The sequence below is a fragment of the Cololabis saira genome, chromosome 22 (genome assembly GCF_033807715.1).
Source record: "Cololabis saira isolate AMF1-May2022 chromosome 22, fColSai1.1, whole genome shotgun sequence".
Taxonomy (NCBI): domain Eukaryota; kingdom Metazoa; phylum Chordata; class Actinopteri; order Beloniformes; family Belonidae; genus Cololabis; species Cololabis saira.
The window spans coordinates 14,644,582-14,663,893 of NC_084608.1; the positions used below are offsets into that span (position 1 = coordinate 14,644,582).

Below are 19,312 nucleotides of genomic sequence, written 5' to 3' on the forward strand. Positions count from 1 at the left end.
ACGACCTCTCTGATTGAGAGTTTCCCTGCAGGGTTGGTAATCCACGGTCTCTGGACCGGTGTTTCCAGCATGCCCGCACTCACCCAGCGAGCTGATTTACATCAACAGTCCAGCAGCCGTCAGCCTCCCGCTGCTTCCCCTGCTGAGGCCGCAATCTCTGGATCAGCTGCCTACGCATGCCTGCACTCCCTCAGCGTCCTTCCTCCGCTGCTCCTCGTCCATTCCTGATGCCAGTGACGGGAGGAGGGGACACACATGTATACAGGGAACGCCACATCAGGCACCACAAAGATCCCAGTTGTGACTACCTGTAGGTCATGAATTCTGTTCATGTGACCACAAGCTTTTGTGCATTTCATTAATTTATTGTGTAACTGTATCTTAATGAGCAACATTAGTTTATGAACAAATTGACCAAACTTTCATGACTTAAATATATGAATTAGCCTTTTTCAATTTGACTGAGGGTTGGTTTTAGGTGTGCTTGAGACTTTGTATTTGGTTGTTTGAAGTTATACCCAACACATATACTCTGTCACAATCTCCTAAAATTATCCAGCCTCTGCATCTTTATCTCAATGCAACTTCATTATCACATAGAAGTGGCTGTACCTGAGAAACTGAAAGCACCGAGACGAGGCACATCCCCCACAGGAGCGGGGTGGGGTTGAGTTGGGTGGACGACTCTGTCCCCTTAGAACAGCAAAGCAATAAAGACATGGTTGAAAAATGGTTGTCAAATAAGCTTTTTGTTCTGTCTCTCTGGGACAATTTTTCCAAAGCATGAGACATCTCATTGAGACCTCAGGAAATTGTATCATGTTTTGAAAAAAAGTTCAAAATGTTCATTCCTAAAGAAGGCTAAAATCCTCCTCGGCCCTTTCAATTTTGTGTCTCCAATCTTCACAAAAGTCTTAATGTAGCATCAACATTTAAACCACGTAGGAGTTGAGAGCGTTCCCGTATTTGCAAACAATAACAGTGCAGGTGAATAAGAAGTCACACTAGAATTAAGACATTAAAGAGCTAAATGTCATCTGCTACCTACAATATACACAACCAGTCAACACCAGGCTGGACTGCTAATGGAAACCTGCTTATTGTCTCTTCTGCTCCTCACTCAGAAAATGTCCAGTGAAACAAGGATTTACTTCAATAGATAAGAACAACAGGATAGATTCATCAGAAGACGTTGGATTTATTTGTATTATTAAAAGAATTGAACAAACACCCACAACTCAATGCAGTAGGATTACAAAAGTGATTTTTCAGTTAAAAACAGATCAGTACCCCCTTCACACAGCTGGCTTTGTCATGTTTCATCACAGTCTGACAGGACTTTGTGTTAAGAACAGAATTAATATTGTGCAAAAATATACTGTTTTATCTAATAGGGCTGCGGCAGTTTTTATTTTTATTGCATTTATTTTTTGAAAAACAAAAGTATGCATGTAGGCAGACCATGTTGGGGCAGGACAATTAAAAATACTGCTGCACCTTTCACTTTTAAATTGTATATTTGTTAATAAGAGCCATTTGTCTATTACTGTTTGTAACTATTTAAATCTGGGTTCAGTGAGCGAAAAAAACTGAAAACAAATTCCCTGTCTGGCATGTTCATCTTGGCCAATAAAGCTTATTCTATTCTATTCTATTCTATTCTATTCTATTCTATACTCCAACAAACATTGACTACTAAATCCAACCAAGTAGCAGTCTTTTGTGCACTGATTTTAGTTCGGTTTGGGCATTTTTAACTGCTACACTATTTAGCTTTAAAGTCACTTTCTTGCTAATAAGGGCAATTTGCATAATATGTTCATTTGAAGAAGTCACATTTTTCAGACGGCAGTGGTAACAGAAACTACAGGAGGCTATGACCGAGACTTTGTAACAGTGGCGTTCAAGTGAAATCTGTAAATACGTTGCAGGCCTTCATGTAGGTGTGACATGTGCTTTTAAACTTCCAGTAAACAACTTCTTTATTTCTCACAGTCTAATGCTGTACCTGTTGCAGGCATTTATTTACTTTTACCGTTACTACATAAGAGCCCGACTATTAATGTGGCTCATAAATGCCTCACTCCATCACCTCTCCTTCGCGCTTTTTTATTCTATTTTGTTATACTCCTTCTTGGGTCTGTCGGTATTCAAAGACGCTCCCCCTCTCGGGGAATGTCTTATCCAGGCACCTTCGCTTGGTCCGAGGTTTAAGGCTTGCGTCCTCTTCTCGTCCGAATCCTCCTCCTCCGGGGGTGTAGAGGCAGAACATGTCCTGCAGGGGGCGACAACGAGGATTCATGGATGAAGCAAGTCAAATAGTTTTACTTTTATTTCCAACATAAACCATTAACAATAGAACGTTTTTTTTTCTTGAAGTAGAAACAAATTTGTGAAAAAAAACGATAACACACATTTAAAAAAATATAATAATTGCTTAGACATTCATAAGATTAATGTCTTGTATGTCTGATTTAACAGCAGACCCTAAATGAACCATGAAAATGAAATGTAAAAAAAAGTCAAATGAAATGATAATATTATACTTGTATACTAATATATATATATATATATATATATATATATATATATATATATATATATATATATTTTTTTTTTTTTATTTTTTTTTTTAGAGTCAGTAATTTAATTAATATGATAAGTACTGTGTTATCTGTTTTTTTTTTTTTTTAATAATGTTCTTATTCATTTGACAGGTAAAAGTACATACAATGAAAAATAAGGATTTTTTCTTTTTTTCCAAAAACAACAACCACTTATTCCCTCCCTTTCACATATATATATATATACACACACACACACAGTATATATATATATATATATATATATATATATATATATATATATATATATAGTATAGTATAGTATAGCATAGTATAGTATAATACTTACTCCAGGCTGAATGTTGACACTAGTTTTGGCTCCCAGGTTGAGGACTCGGCCATCGGTTTTGTGGAGCAGATTCACTCCTGCTGCTGCATCCTCACCGCCTGGTCATCAGCAGGAGAGGAAGACAAGGTTAAAGAAAGAGACAGCCAGTCACCAGGGAACATGTCAAAACTTGATAAATAGCGGTGCCTCTTTGGAAGAGGAACAAAAACATGAACATGCGGAGAGCAGGTTGACAGGTTACCCTGGAGGCCGTAGGGGCGGGAGGCTCGCCTCTCTGTCAGCACAGACAGAACAACACTGTTCCTGAAAAGAAGTTTGCGAACCACACCGTCTCCACCGCAGTACTTTCCGACACCTCCGGAGTTAGGCCGAAGAGAAAACTGCCTTAAAATCACTGGATACCTGGACAGCAGTAACATACAGGTTAATAACATGTAACTTTTACTACACTTACTTAATTACTCCACACAACTCATCTACATACCTTGACTTTCAAATTTCCTCAACTGAGATTTCATCTCACCTCTTTTCTAAAATTTCTGGGTCTGTGATGCGGGTGTTGGTCATGTGGCTGTGTACTCCACTCCGCCCACTCCAGCTCGGCCCCGCCCCTGCTCCTCCCGCGACCGTCTCGTAATATCCAACCTTTTCACTACCGAACGAAATGTTGTTCATGCAGCCCTGGCGGAAGAACAAAGTTTAAGTACAGATCAGATTATTTCAGCTACAGCATGAAAAGCAACCCAATCTTTTTTTAAAGGAGCATGAGGCAGGATTGAGGCAGGATTTATGAAAAGAATTCGTATACGTTTTAAGTTTTCTAGTAATAATGTCAGATGAAGCGTTCCAAACCAAAAAGAATGAGCCCTTTAGTGCAGGGGTTCTTAACCTTTCTGACCTTGGGGCCCAATTTTTTCAGTAGAGAGTGGCCCGGGGCCCATTAAATATTAACACTGTATAGCAGGGGTATTCAACTTTAAGAGGTCCATTTAGAGAAAATTTACTCAAGCGAAGGTCCAGAACATCACAATAAATAATATATATATATATATATATATATATATATATATTGTAGGTGTGAGTGTGGTTGTGAGTGGTTTGTGTGTTTATTTGTGGCCCTGTGATGGACTGGTGACCTGTCCAGGGTGTAACCCCTGCCTCTCACCTAAAATGAGCTGGGATAGGCTCCAACAGACCCCTGTGACCCCGCAAGGGATAAAGCGGGTATAGATAATGGATGGATATATATATTCAAGTAACCTCATAGTTGTATCAACATCTGCATCTGACTGTTATATTAAAAAAGTACATATTTGCCCATTAACATGTGTAATTTCAATTACACATGTTTTTTTCTATTAAAAATAAAATAGATTTTATTTTATTTTTCAAATACTATCTTATTTTATTTCTTTACCAGCAGTTTGAATTTCCCCTTTTCTTTGTTAATTGTCTCAACACATTTTTATAATAAATGAATATAAACACATCTTAACAATTGAACAGTTTTGCAGTTTTTCTTTCTTCCCCTTAATCTTATGCACCCTCTTTCTGTCGTTCAGTGAGAGAACTGAGCTCTAATTTCTCCTGCCAGGACTTTAAATCTGGGCTGGATGGTGTCAGGTTCTCATGAGAAGGTGCTCATTGATGAGCCTGGAACGATATTTAGTTTTATTTAGCTTCTCATCTCTGTAGTCAAGCTAATTACTTACTAAGTAATTTACTAAGTTTTATTTACATTAATAAGTTGTCAGGACTGCGCGTGTCGGATTTCATCCGAGCCTGATCAGCTGAGACGCAGCTCTCTGGCCGCTGCAGCCGTGTCACTTTCCGATGCTTTTGCGAGCCCGAACAACAGTCCAGCCCACACATCTACATCTACAACCCTTCAGCAGTAACGACGGAGCCGCCCGAGCGGCACCGACCTCGCGTCGGGATGAATGAACCATGGATCTATGGAATGAACACGCCGCGCTCGCTCGCTCTGGGCGCAGACCCAAGTAATCGATCCCTGATCCTGGCGGATCTAAACCTACTCTGGGCAAAATGAAGGATTTTCTCTATAAATACACACCATTTCTCTTACTATTACACGTACAGCTAGCCGAGGGTCTTCTTCTCCTCATTTGGTCGGGAGACTATGCAGTCCCGTGGCCCCCGCGGCCCACATGTACAAAACTGATTTTTTTTCGCGGCCCACTAGATGGCGCTCGCGGCCCGAGTGTGGGCCGCGGCCCTATGGTTAAGAATCACTGCTCTAGTGTATCTCTCCTTTGCCTTGAACAGGCTGTGTGCTGCAAAATGTGCTGCAATGTTGACCGGAATTTCCCGCGCTGTCCTGTGGATGTGACGTCACATGACGCTGCATGCGCGTTCTCCCCGTTCTCCCGTGCCGGCTTCACTGTTGGCTGCAGTACCCCCAACGGCCGTCGTGGTGAAGGGTGGCGCTAGAGAGCCTCATTTCTTAAAAGGAGCCTCATGCTCTTTTAAATAAAAAAGATGAATGTGAGCTCGTTCCCACCTGTGATGCAGCGCACACTTCAAACGCCTTAAAGATGACGTCGACGACTCTCTGGGATGTGAGAACATTTCCTCCAACCACAGCTGCATTCTGGGATGGCAGGAGGATGGAGCCGGGGGGGATGATGACTTTAATTGGTGCAAGGCAACCCTAAACAAGCAAGAAATAAATAAATAAAGGACACAAACAATAAAAAGAAGTAGTACAGCAAGAGGCTGTTGAACTGTTAATTTACTTCATGTCTCATGGTAATTCCTGAAGCATTTGTTTTTTAAGCACCTGATTGAGGGGGATGTCCTGTCCGACCATGCAGCGCAGGCAGTAGATGAGAGCAGACAGGGTGATGGCCCGCGGAGCGTTGCAGTTCCCCCACACTTCTGTTCCCGTCCCTGTGAAGTCAAACACCGCACTGCCCTGCAACAACGAAGGTTTATACATTTAGTTTCATTCTCAGAGATTTATATCCTAGGTTTTTAATTGCTCAGCAATCAGGATGATCCTGATTGAGTTATTCTTACACACCTCTTCTTCATCAATCTGAACCCGCAGTTTGATCGGTGTCCCGTCATCCATGAAATCCTTCGACTCCACCTTCAAGGAGCCGGTCTGCTCCCGTCGGCGACGTGCAAAGTCTCTCAGCATGTCCCTCACTGCCAGCTCAGCGTTACTCTGAAAAACAGCATCACTCAGGACTGTAGTTTCACTCAGCGCTGTTTTATTCTCTCTTTCTTTGTGAATAACACTTTCACTTGTTGCCAAAGTTACCTGAATGTAGCCCATGTAAGCCTGAACCACAGCGAGCCCGTAGCTGTCGATCAGCTCTCCCACCAGCTGGCTGCCTCTCTGATTGGCCGCCACCTGAGCCCGCAGGTCTGACAGGTTGTCATGGAGATTACGAGTCCCAGAGCAGCCTGGGTACTGGGCCGGAGCCATGAGAGATTCAGTAACGGCTGATATGGAGAGAGGTCGAAGAGGCAGGAGAGCAAAACAGTGGCGAAGGGAGAGATAAGAGATAAACTCTGTGAGAAGACAAGAATGTTAAAGAAGACAACAGGAGATACTCGGGTTCCTTCAGGGGGATTGTGACCTGATGCCACGTGAGTGCTTTTATGTTTCCAGACCGGATCAACACACAGATCCCATTAACGATCTATTATCATTTTTATTAAATCTTTTAAGCACTGTTTGTATCTGTTTTAATTGATTTTATTGTTATATTATTTATTAATTGTAACTTCATATTTGTTTAATTGACTGCTCTTTTGTTGTTCTGTTTTTGTCTTTGTTTTTTTTTTGTTTTTACATTTGTATGCTCGACGTCATTGTAAATGAGGGCTCGCCCGCAATGATTTTCGAGTTTAAATAAAGATATATATATTTTTGAAAAGGTCAACCTACTGTAACAGTTCTTCATATTAAAAGTAGAAGGTTTAATTTAATTTAATTTAAATTTAAATTAATTTTTGTTTCATATTTGTAGTTTTTTTTCAGAGGATAAGAAATTTGACTTTCTAAATTCAAAGAAAGTTTTTGGGCCATAATTGGTTTTAAATGAGGCTTTCAAAATAATCTGACATCTTTAAATGGACAGTATATAATCTGTTTCATCGTATTCAGAGTTTAAGTTGTTGGTTCTCTACATTTGTTCACCAAGAAACCAGTAAGTGGCCCATAAAACCATTAAACCCTCCAAGCCTGGAGGCTTGGAGGGAACCGGATTGTTGCACGGTTCCAGAAGTCTCCCCAAAATGATTCTTTTAATCAGGATTTTTGGACAAAGATGAGCTTTGCTTGTCCTTTGTTTCCTTCACATTCAGTCTTTAGCTGCCCTCAAATCCTTTTTTTTCCCAGGAGAAATCTGAAGAGACGTGACCTGGAAGTATCTCTGCAGTCATAATAAGGGTTCGAGCGTGGGTTCAACTGATCTAAATGCTAGTGGAAAGGTTTTTAAATGCATCACTGAAACATCCTTTATGAAAACAACATAGATAATCCTGTTCTAGTCCTTCCAGCTGTGATATTAAAAGCAAAAACCACCATCTGATTGTTCCTGTAATGCCAACTAACCAACTATTTACTTGCAACTGTATTATTTGGGACTGAGTATTAATTGGAAAGAGGTTGAACAGCCATTTTTAATGAGAACATATTTGGAGCTCATATCCTATATTTCAATGCCAGCCTTGGTGAAGAACCTTTAACAAGGTTAAGCTAACAGTCTGTGTGATATAATATGCTATGAGTAAAGAGTGTGTATCTAAAGTGCAGTTTTAGCAGTTCCTTTTCAGTGTATTGCAGTTTCTCTGCAGCACATGCATATTCAATGATTTTAGGGAAAATTGAGTCACATTTTCTTTGTAAAGTGTTAAGGAAAATGCTCTAGATGCCATTTTTGTTTGTATTTCCTCAGTCATCAACCACATCCTTGTTTCATGAGCTTCCTTAAACTGGATCAATGACGGGACTGAAGTGGGAGGGAACCTGTGCTGTGATTGGCGGTTAGGGTTGGGACGAGTATGATCTCTTGATGTTCATGCAGACCTCCACCAAGCTCACTTCCTCTCCTCATTGCTCACCTTCCTCTTGGAAAACTCCCCCCGTGACAAGCTTGAAGGAGATAAAGACGGCGCCCTCCTCCTGGAGGGTGGTGGAGTGAGGAGGCATGGAGCCTGGAGTGATGCCTCCGATGTCAGCGTGATGCCCCCTGCTGGCTACAAAGAACACGGGATCCTTCACCCCTTTTCTGTACACCTGAGGTAGAAAGGGTGAAAACAGAGGAGTGAATAAAAAGATAAGAGCAAGAAGCATCAGGATGTAGAGTAAAAGCAAAGAGAGACCACTCATACTGACCGGAGTGATGACCGTGAGGTCAGGGAGATGGCTGCCGCCGGCACACGGGTGGTTACTCAGAATCACATCCCCTTCATTCAGCTTGTTCTCCAGTGATCTGATCTGCACACAGAACAGGAAACACATGCACTTGATCATACGCCTGTACCAGTATTCGAGTTGTAAAAAAAAATCAGGGGGGATGGTGGATTTTATCATATGGGGACAGATAATTTGTGCTGATTACAAATAATATAATATATTACAAATAATAGCACTGACCAAAACACCTGCAGAAATACTGCAGGAATGACATAGTTAAATGCACAGTTAAATGCAGCCTTCTGTAAGCTTTAAATATCCACTGGGCTTACATCTAATACATCAAAACACAACAATAAAAAACAGTTTTCTGAACTTATCAATATGACTCTGTCCTTCACAGGATAAATAAAATGGATCACTGCAAAAACTCAAAATCTTAACAAGAACATTTGTCTTATTTCTAGTTAAAATGTCTCATTTTAGTAAAAAAAAATCTCATTACACTTAGACAAGACTCATCACTGGAAAAAACAAAAATGTTTTCACCTGTTTCAAGTAGATTTTCACTTAAAATAAGTAGAAAAATCTGCCAGTGGAACAAGATGTTTTTACTTGTAATAAGAAGATAAATCTTGTCCCACTGGCAGATTTTTCTAATTATTTCAAGTGAAAATGTACTTGAAACAGGTGAAAATAGTCAAATAAGTTATTTTTCGGGTGTTATTTTTCTGGTGATGACTCTAAATGTTGAAATAGCAGTAAAACCACATTCATTGATGAAATGACATAAGGGATGGAAAGGGGGGATGGCTGTTTTACAGGGGGGATGATTTGGACCGTTTTTATTTCAGGGGGGATGCCATCCCCCCTCATCCCCCCTCAACTCGAGTACTGGCCTGTACTCAGGAACATGCATCTGCGGCATGCCGCCCCTTACCTGGTACTGGACAGTTTCTTGCATGGCCCCCAGGTGGACAGGTATGTGGGGCGCATTGGACACCAGCCCTCCATCAGGTCCAAACACAGCACAGGAGAAGTCCAGGCGCTCCTTGATGTTGGTAGAGATGGAGGTCCTTTGGAGGACTCGGCCCATCTGCTCTGTAGTAAATGACAGGAAGCTGACACTTCAGAACAAGCGGGGACGTTCTCCTAAAGTCCTCACCGTGCACGTCTCTGTGTCGGCGTACCGGCTATGCTCATAAAGCGGTGGGAGAAGATGGAGAGCTGCACCGTGTTGAGCTCAGTGTCGAAGATGCAGTGAGGGTCTGAGCTGACAGCCATGCAAACGTCGCCCCCCTCTGTCAGACGGGCCTCACAGCAAGGCTCCACCAGGATGGTGCTGACGGAGAAAAAAAAGATGAGATTCTACAATTTTACATATGCACAGATACCGTATTAAGACACGTGCAGCTGAACGACATCAAACTTCACACTGAAATGTTAAAAATTACAGTGCATTGATTCAATTATTTGCAGTGAAGGAAAGAGATAAAAAATCTCTGCAAGTCCAAAAGCTGTGAAGCTCATTATTCAGCTTACTAAAGCACACATCAGGATGACAGTAATTATGCTGAGAATACCTGTTTTTGTCAATGATGATGGCTGGTCCCGGGATACCCACACCACATGGTAGGTCCTCCCACAAATACACACTGGTGTCCAGGTAACCATTCTCAAAGTAACACTTGGTCATCTACAAAGTAGGGAAAGGATAATATAAATATGACTTCAGTCTTTAGAAGTGAATGATTTCTCCAGGATCTGTTGTATCGTATCAGGCATGTTGACATACTTTGACAGGTTTGGTCTTTTTACTGCCCTTCTTCGGCTTATACACTGACTTGATACCAGATTTTGCACAACCCCTCACTCTGATGTCGTCCACCATGATGGTTCTGTCTGGGATGATGAATCCAAACTCCTTCAGATAGCTAAAGCAATAACATTAAGAGTGAAGTAAGGACATGAATAAGAAAGGTAAAAATGGAAAAGTTAAAGCCAGAAGAAAAACAAACCACGAGCTCATTAAAGAAGGACCAGCCTCAAGGTTTACTGAGCTTATCTGCTACGGACATGTGACATATTAACTTAAAGGCTTGTTTGCTAACAGAATGTACACAGATGTAGAAATGAACCAAAGTGTACGTGGAAACGATTTAGCCGTCCATGGGTGATAAGGTTTCATAAAAACTCAAAGTCAGCTGACCGCTTGGTGAAGGCACTGCGGAAATCTCCATGTCTGCAGGACTGGGCGTTGCTGGGGTAACCGGCAGCCGTGACCATGAGAGCGCAGTCGGTGCCTTCATAGCGCAGGTGGAGGAAGACCTCGGTGGTTATCTGATCGCTGGGGAGGACATCACAAAGCTGGATTAGCATGGAGGGTTCAATCAAAGACAAGATGGGTCAGAATTAAAGGTTATAGGTTCAAATGAAGGAGCTGAAATGCTTAATGGAGGTATGCAATAAGGAAGGAAGGCCAGCGGCCGTCGTCTAGGATAAACCTCTTGCATCGGCTGGTGAAATACTTCACTGGGATTCGTCTACTACAGTTGGCCTTTCATTTTCTGGACTATTATTTATTTGTTAGATGTTGATGCTAGATGTTGTTTAACATGATGGAATGCTTAATGTGTAATTAATTAATGTGTCTGAATAATCCCAAGAGGGATTCTTTATTCTTTATTCGGATCCCCATTAGCTTCCACTGTCGTGGTTGCTAATCTTCCTGGGGTCCACATAAAACATCACATAAACATACAATACAACATACAAAATAAACTGACACTTGTCAGTCTAAATCTAAGTACATTAAAAATGGCAATAATATAAAAATAGAGATATAAAAATAGAGAAACATTTGTCAAGCATCATGTACAAAAACATTGATTATTCTAACTGTGTGGTCTCACTCATAAATTTTTGTTTAATAGATCTTTTGAATAAATATTTGCTTTTGATACTTCTCATATTTGCAGGTAATGTGTTCCATTGTTGGGTGGCTCTATAAATAACAGATCTTTTAAGTATATCAGAAGTTGGTTTTGGAAGTGTCAAATAACCTAAGCTTACCTGTCTAGTATTATGATTATGCTTTAGACCAGCAGGATTAACCATCACAATGACCAAACTTGGCAATAAAATACATTGTTCAAGGGGATAATTACGAAAAAAGAACAGAAAAACATTTCTGAGTTTGAGAGGATGCATTTGGGTGTCTGAAGCAACAACCAAGTCAACCCTAGACATAAAAACATGTCTATTTGTTTTGGTCTGAAAATTGATCATTCACTGAGCTGTTCAAAATGATCCGGACTGTCTCAACGCAACTTCATATCTGCTTTACCTCTGAAGAAGGTAGCACAAAGCTCTAAGAAAGAGGCACAGACGGCAAAAAAAGCTACGTTGAGTGGAGCCAAGCGGCTGACTCCACCCCCCCATCAACAGATAAGTGAATATAAGGCTGTATTGTATCTCTGGGGTATTTTTACCCTAAAAATCTCTGAAATTTTCTCCACTTGTTAAAAAAGAGAATAATGTTTCCTTTAAAACGGAGACTGCCAGTAGACCTGATGATGTAGCTTTATTTTCTGTTTACAGCTTTAACGCGGAGACATCCACCTGTGATACTTAACGAGCTAAACACCGACCAACGCGTTGCTTTTGTGAGCTCAGACCTGGTGAAGGCTCGTGCTTCCAGCGTGTCGCGGCAGCGCTTGGACAGCTGCTCCACCCTGCGGTCAATCTCGCCGTAAGACTGCTGCTCGTACTGCAGCGAACACGGCTCCTGCACCTCCTCCACCACATCTGCCAGGGCCAGCCCGTAGGCCGACAGCACGCCGCTGTACCTGCAAAGAGCACGGACATGCAAGAACTCCCTCTGCTGTCACATTATAATCACTTCTCTTGTTTTTCCTAATTCACTGCCATCATGTCACTTTGTCACGTAACCTTACTTGTGTATGAAGACAGTTTTCATGCCCAGGGCTCGGGCGATAGCGCAGGCGTGCTGGCCACCAGCACCGCCGAAGCAGGCCAGCACATGCTGAGACGTATCGTGACCCTTGGCCTGTGGGAAAGGAGGCGTGGACTCGCATTATTAAAAACAAAAGGAAAAAAAGAAAAAGAAAAAAAAGATGGCAGAACATCAATACCTGTGTCAGAGCTCTGATTGGTCGGCACATGGCCTCATTTGCAACCCGGATGAAACCCATAGCAACCTCCTCCACAGTCATCTTTGTCTGCATGCTGTTCTTGGAGCTTGCAGCCCCATTTTCACCCTCCTTAATATAGAAACACAGATGAACAAATACATTCAAAAAAATGAAAATTAATTCTCCATCAATTATCACTTTGAGATTGATTCAGAAAATGTCAGTAAATATTGGTGCCTGTGATTTGTTAGAAGACAAGAAGACGTTGATATCTTCAGTGAGGTGTTGGAAGTGCTTCATGGACTCCTCAGAGCACAAGGCCTCGTTCTCTAAGGGCCCAAAGATTTTTGGGAAGAAGGAAGGAAGGAGGCGACCCAGGACTAAGTTAGCATCGGTCACGGTCAAAGGGCCACCTACGAAAAAGGTAAAGACAGTCAAGATTTTACAAGTCTTGGATTAAATTGTCTACCTGTTCTAGATTTTAAAAAAGGGACAAATTGTGGGGACAAAGGGAGGAAAACTCCACTATTTCTGTGTTTGACTGTGTAATTGGCATTTTAACTCATTACTATCAATATACATATATATATATATATATATATATATATATAACACAAACTGTTACTTTGTGTGTGAGAGGTACAAAAATCTGAAAATCTGTCCTTTTATGATTGGTTCTTTAGATCTTTAGAGTACCATATCATGAGATCCAGATCAAGGCAGAACTTCTTTAGCTTTTCCATCTCAATTTCCACCTACATTGTAACTTTTTGCCTGAAGTCAGAGTTGAGAAGTAGAAAGCATCAACACAAACGAACGAGGTGGTACAGACATGCTGATAGAAGCAGCTATTGTACTTCATCCAAAGCACGTCACAGGCATTTCATCATTTACCCCAGGATATTTACAAAAATAAAAGTCTTATTGAGTCTACTATAAGAAAGAATATTTACACAACACGAGTCCCTTACTGCTTCAGTCTCATAGAAACCAAATTATTCAGTCATTTTGTGAGAGAACGAGTGATAACTAGAGGCTTTTATTATCCCCTTCTGGTAAACTTAAGAGAAGAATTACCACGTTACAGCTTTAACACAGAATTATAGGAGAAGTTTGAGATATACCACCTGAAACTTGAACTTGTACCCACGTCTACATTACATAAATGTTAAGCAGATTATTAACTTAAAGCACAGTGAGTGAGTGAGTGAGGAAAACAGCACGTTACAGGAGAAATATTGAAAGAGTTTATGATGCTGCTGTAGGTGGAGAAAAGTCATATGAAGTGAGCAGGTATTTAGTCGCCTAATTATTTGGTAAAACAAGCAGATAAAAGAGAAAACAAGGAAAAGAACTAGTGGGAGTCTATCACCTTTTCTGTAGCAGGTTGGTCCTGGATGTGCACCCGCAGACTCCGGACCGACTACAAACATCCCTGATCTGTGATGAAAGGAAATAAAAAAAAAGAGAGGGAGGTCATGGGAGATTATTAAACAGTTACACTGCAAAAACTCAAAATCTTACCAGGAATATTTGTCTTATTTTTAGTTAAAATGTCTAATTTTTAGTCAAAAAATCTCATTACACTTAAGACAAGAGTCATTACCAGAAAAATAACATGTTGACCATTTTCACCTGTTTCAAGTAAATTTTCACTTGAAATAAGTAGAAAAATCTGCCAGTGGGACAAGATTTATCTTCTCATTACAAGCAAAAAAATCTTCAGATTTGTCTACTTATTTTAAGTGAAAAACTACTTGAAACAGGTGAAAATTGTTGTTTTTTCCAGTGATGAGTCTTGTTTTAAGTGTAATGAGATTTTTTTTGACTAAAAATGAGACATTTTAACTAGAAATAAGACAAATATTCTTGTTAAGATTTTGAGTTTTTGCAGTGTAAGGAGTAAATTCATGTTAAATCTTGGCCCAAACAGCTAAATTTAGAAACGAGGAGCGAGAACCGCTTATGCCAGCTGATCTGTAAATCCATAAAGATTTCATTCATCACAAGATCTCCACATTTGTGCTTTCGAAGCTATTTTAAAATGTGCAAACCTTTCACTGTGCAAGGTTAACAAATAACATGCGTGGTTAACTATCAACTTAAATGCACCCATAGACGGTTAGATTTCATTACACAGTCTTAAATGCTTCACCCTCCCTCCCTCTCGTACAAACTCGCCTGAAAAAGAGGCGAGAGCCTCCGCCCGCAGCCACGGTGTTGATGTCCAGCTGAGGGGCTTGCAGGGTGACTCCAGCTGTGGTGGACTCAAACACGTGCTCGTACTGGCCCGCGTAGCGGCTCACATCGGTGGAGGTTCCTGCGGGGGGAAAGACAAAACAGATCCGTCAAAACAATATCTGGAAGCTGCGTGGATCAAGGACACTTCACCCACACTCACCGCCCATGTCGAAGCCAATCACAGGCTTCTTCTCCATCTGGCTGTAGGATGTGATGGCGTAACCCACGACTCCCCCGGCCGGGCCTGACAGCACGGCCCGGGAGCCACAGAACTGATCCATGGGAGTCAGACCTCCGTCCGACTGCATGAACAAGACATCCACATCCTGATAGCACACAGAAATAAGACAGAAACGTGCTCAGAGTTGTTATCAAGTTTGAACAAATATACATTTATATCTGTGGGGAAAGGATTGGGCCCTTTGATGTTACGCCACAAGTTAACAGTGTTAGTTTTCTAGCCGTGGGAGTGGAAAATCATTTACAGAACATCTTGTCTTTGTGCTGAATGTCAGAAGGGTGAGTGAATTTCAACTCGTGGTGTTCCACATTGACAGAAAAGCATGAACACGGACGTCTGGGCGTACACACAACACACCTTCAGGCCACCTTTGAAGCCAGAGGTGAAGCCTTTTAAATACTGATGGATTTTGGGTGTGAGGTAGGCGTCGGCACACACGGTGTAGCCTCGAGGGACGGCCCGCACCATCGGCATGACCTCGCTGGAGAGAGACACCTGGGTGAAGCCCAGGCGACGAGCCAGCGAGCCCAACTCTTTCTCATGATCCGACCACCTGAAACAGAGAGACGTGAGGAGAACAGTGGGGAAGACTTCCACCCAGTGACCTGCATGGGTTACGAAAACAAAAGAAACTGGCTATCGGACACCACTGACATGCGCAGTCCCACAGAGACAGTAAGGTGGCTATTATGTCTCGTGTCAGACGACGGGCAGATAGTGTGCTGGGAGAAACAGGAATGCAAAGCAAGACACTAGAAGTAAGGTAGGACAAGAGTTTAGACTAAGTACTAACGTGTATGAGTGCAGCAGAAGAACGGCCAAACTGGTGATACCGCGAGACAAAACTTCTTTTAGTTCTTTCTCCACCTTCTCCACATTCAGTTCCCTCCAGACCTCGAGAGAATCTCCTGTACTACCTGGGAAACAAGGGTCATCACATTACAACACTTTCAGGAGATGCTCTGCAGAGTTTCTTAGACTTTTCCTCTTACAATTTCAAAATACACCTTATTTGCTTTGTGTTATTCTGTTACAAGACCCCTAAGGGCTTGAATCAATGCTACTGGACATCCTTCTTCACCTGTTACAACACGTTTGGCAGTTTTCCGGGGCAGCTGGCAGTCATCTCTCTTGAGGACGACTCGTTCGTCCACCTCTATCACCTCCTCGTACAGCACTTCAGGCACTGCCACCTCCTGTCACACACACGGGAGATGCTCGTGAATTCACACCAACCAAGAGACAAGTGGCATTCGTCAGTGACAAAACTAAATGGACACGGCATGCATATCGGAGGTTCAGGTTGACAGGAGTGCAACCTAAATAAACCTTGTGTTACCGTGCCGTAGCAGAGCTTCACGGATTACCGTCCACTTAAACTGTTAATGGTTTAACTGGTCTAGGGAGAGCAGGGACCTCCCACCAGTCCTTGCAACATAAGCTAATAACTAAACCTTGTGCTGCAGAGACACGAGCCCCGTTATTCAGACTGGTCAGGAGCACAACAGAACAGAAATATCGAGAGACGAGGACTTTACTCTTAAACATGTGTATGAGTGGATAATAGATATATTCATGTCAAGCGGTGAATCACAGACACTGTGGGCTGGGTTTTACACACCAAATCAAACAGTTTGGGCCTGGCCTGTGTGCCAATGTGCAGCAAGTCCTTGAAGCCCTTTGTGACCAGAAGAGCTGTCCTCTCGCCTTCTCTCTCCAGCAGAGCATTGGTGGCCACTGTCGTGCCCATTCTGATCCAGCCGATCAGAGAGGTGTCTATGGGCTGCTCGCGTGGAAAGGCCTGGCCCGTTTCCTGTCAAAGAAAGCATACACATACAAAATCTTTAAGACTTTTGCTTCTTGATGTCTAATCGAACACAGTAAAGGTTGGACATGCATCGATACACTGATCCAGCTCTTGGTGTTACCTCCTCCAAGACTCTGCGGATCCCTTCGGTGGGGGCGTCCTTGTAGTTGTTGGGGTCCCTGGACAACAGTTTGAGGACTCTCTCGCGACCGTCGGGCAGCCTGGAAAACACATCTGTGAAGGTACCACCCCGGTCGATGGCAAAGTCGAATTTCCCCTTAGTCTCAGTCATGGTGATGGGAGAGAAGAGTGCTGCTCCTTAGTGTAAGAGGACTGGAGAAGCTAGAAAACAAAGCAGAGAGATTATACTCTCTTGTGATGATGAACTGTGCAGCGCTGGTGTAGAAAAGGGCAGAGGACGACCTTCACTTAGAAAGTCAACATCACTGTACAAGGCAGTCCTCACTATTTGCTGTTTCCTGTCTCCACCTCTCTTTTGATCTGGTTTCAACATCTGCACCTTGCTGATACATTTCTTGCAAACTAATGGGTGTAGACTATGTAATTATGGGTATTATAATTGCTCACATAGATTTTGAGACTATTAAAAACAATAATAATAAACAATAATAAATTCTATTTGTCAGGCACTTTTCATCCAAAAAATCTCAGAGTGCCACAGAGTTTGTACATAGTTAAAAAACTAACAATAATAAGTCATAAAACTCAACTCAAAAACACCTCCCTGAATAAAAAGGTTTTTAGTGCAAAAACATAGTAAAATGAGAGCGTGGTCATGAATGTAATTATTATTATATGATTTTTTCAAATGCAGACGCTTTATAGCATCCTGGGAAATAGAAGGGCGTTTTTTTGGCGAGCATTGAGGGTCCAATGCACTCGACATGAACTGTAACAACAAGTCGGAGGCTCCAGATCAGCGACTGCATGTGTGGCTGCAGAGCCTGCAGGCTGTGCGGCTCAAACACGTCTGAGTCTGAGCCACGAAGTTAAAAGACGCGGACACTTTTACTCACATGCTGCGGCTGTTCTAGCAGTGTCAGTCTTTGATGAGCAGATGTCAGGCTGATCTTGTCCCTGGTCTCTCCGTCTGGGTGCGAGACTGTGTTTCAACGTGAAAGAGGTCGGGGCTGCGACTGGGCGGGGCTTCGCTAGGCCCCGCCCCCTCCAGATCTGCACAGATCTGCAGCTGTGACGTCTGCCTAGTACACGTGCTCGTGCAAAACTAGTCAAGCAGGACTGCACATCAACCCCAGCAGACCACAGCTTTCACTTGTTACGCAACAACAAAACGGTGAAAAGCCGGATTTGCAGTCATAAAGCAAACAGAGAGACCATCATCCAATATGATCTTAGTGGATATGGATGAACTCTTACCATGAAAACATGTGAAAGCAGAAATATGATCTGTTCTTCTATATACTCCACCAGTAGTGACCATATATAACAATAACAGTGTATTAACAGAGTATTAACCAATAAAAGTGAAATATCATGGACTGAATGTGATGGTGACAGACTGAACTGAGCATGTCTCTTGCAAATAGAGATTTTTATATCATACACACAAGCCCAAGACTATTTATCATTTTTCTATCCTTTTATTCCACGTACTGTTTTTATGTAGATTATTCATGCACTATGCACTTCGTTTTTATGTCTATCTTTTAACTGCAAATGATGAGCCTGCACAAACAAGTTTTTTACCCATGTTACTCAGTAATATGATGTGACAATAAAGATTGATTGATTGATTATTCTGAGCTTCTCAACGTTAAAACTATACTTTTTTTTAAAGTTTTTTTTTATTGAATTTTTGGAACGACAAACATTAACAGTATAAATGCATTTATGAATCATAATGCCTAGGTAAAGGACATTAACAAAGAAGACAAAGAAACACACGCAAAAAACAACAACACATTAACAATACGCCTTGACTAAGTTACATACAGATCGACCAGATAATACAGTGAAATCCTCACCAACCAGACTATCCGCCATATAGACGCACCTCATGTTTCTAACTAGACTGTCTTATCTTCGTATCCATCCAGCAGGGGGAAAACTATACTTTTAACTAAATGTTCTTCAATGGTGTCCCAGGTGTTCATGTTGCCCTCATCATCAGCAGTTAATGCTCAGGTACATTGATGATTCATCACCCTAAACCCATGTGGGAGAACCACATAAGTGAGCCCAAGTGGGCGATTCACATGGGGCCAATATGAAACCAACACACAACCCCTACAGGGACCCGGTGGGCATCATAAAAATGTTGGCTGGGAAAGTGCCAATTTATTAAAGCAAACAATGTTTTGTGGTGGAAGTGACTATACGCCCGCAGGAATGCTTTTGGAAACCAGCACCAGTGATCAGTTTTCATGCTGTTAAAACTCCACCATACAAAGAAAACAATGTAAATAAGACCCAGACATGCTGGTCAGTGTGGTGGAGACTACTGCTGGATTTTAGGAGAGGCCAAACCTGCTGTCCTGACCTCCTTTTGTGCAGAAAGTCTTTTTTTACTTTGGAAGACATTA

The 19,312-nt window shown here is 41.9% G+C and overlaps 1 protein-coding gene across 1 annotated transcript; it reads right to left on the reverse strand.

Annotated features, from left to right (window-relative positions):
• Positions 1–1,182: 1,182 nt before the first annotated feature.
• On the reverse strand, positions 1,183–17,903 carry oplah (5-oxoprolinase, ATP-hydrolysing). The gene is made up of 28 exons (XM_061713506.1): positions 17,786–17,903; positions 16,870–17,090; positions 16,563–16,754; positions 16,023–16,137; positions 15,735–15,858; positions 15,299–15,494; positions 14,861–15,026; positions 14,641–14,779; positions 13,832–13,899; positions 12,697–12,872; positions 12,460–12,588; positions 12,262–12,374; positions 11,983–12,153; positions 10,515–10,652; positions 10,101–10,239; positions 9,889–10,001; positions 9,496–9,647; positions 9,246–9,406; positions 8,285–8,386; positions 8,011–8,185; positions 6,200–6,384; positions 5,957–6,103; positions 5,714–5,848; positions 5,435–5,584; positions 3,437–3,594; positions 3,155–3,315; positions 2,914–3,011; positions 1,183–2,275 (listed from the first exon to the last, which is right to left on the reverse strand). The coding sequence occupies exons 2-28, from the start codon at positions 17,038–17,040 to the stop codon at positions 2,123–2,125; spliced, it is 3,927 nt and encodes a 1,308-aa protein (XP_061569490.1). The 5' UTR covers positions 17,041–17,090; positions 17,786–17,903; the 3' UTR covers positions 1,183–2,122.
• Positions 17,904–19,312: the final 1,409 nt, after the last annotated feature.

Bases quoted from the DNA above. Each gene is read 5' to 3' on its own strand.
- oplah (XM_061713506.1), bottom strand. From the start codon at position 17,040: ATGACTGAGACTAAGGGGAAATTCGACTTTGCCATCGACCGGGGTGGT. The intron at 13,900-14,640 runs GCGAGTTTGTAC...CTTTCATCACAG, and splicing joins GGCTCTCGCCTCTTTTTCAG to ATCAGGGATGTTTGTAGTCG. The intron at 3,316-3,436 runs GTGAGATGAAAT...ACTGCTGTCCAG, and splicing joins CCAGAAATTTTAGAAAAGAG to GTATCCAGTGATTTTAAGGC.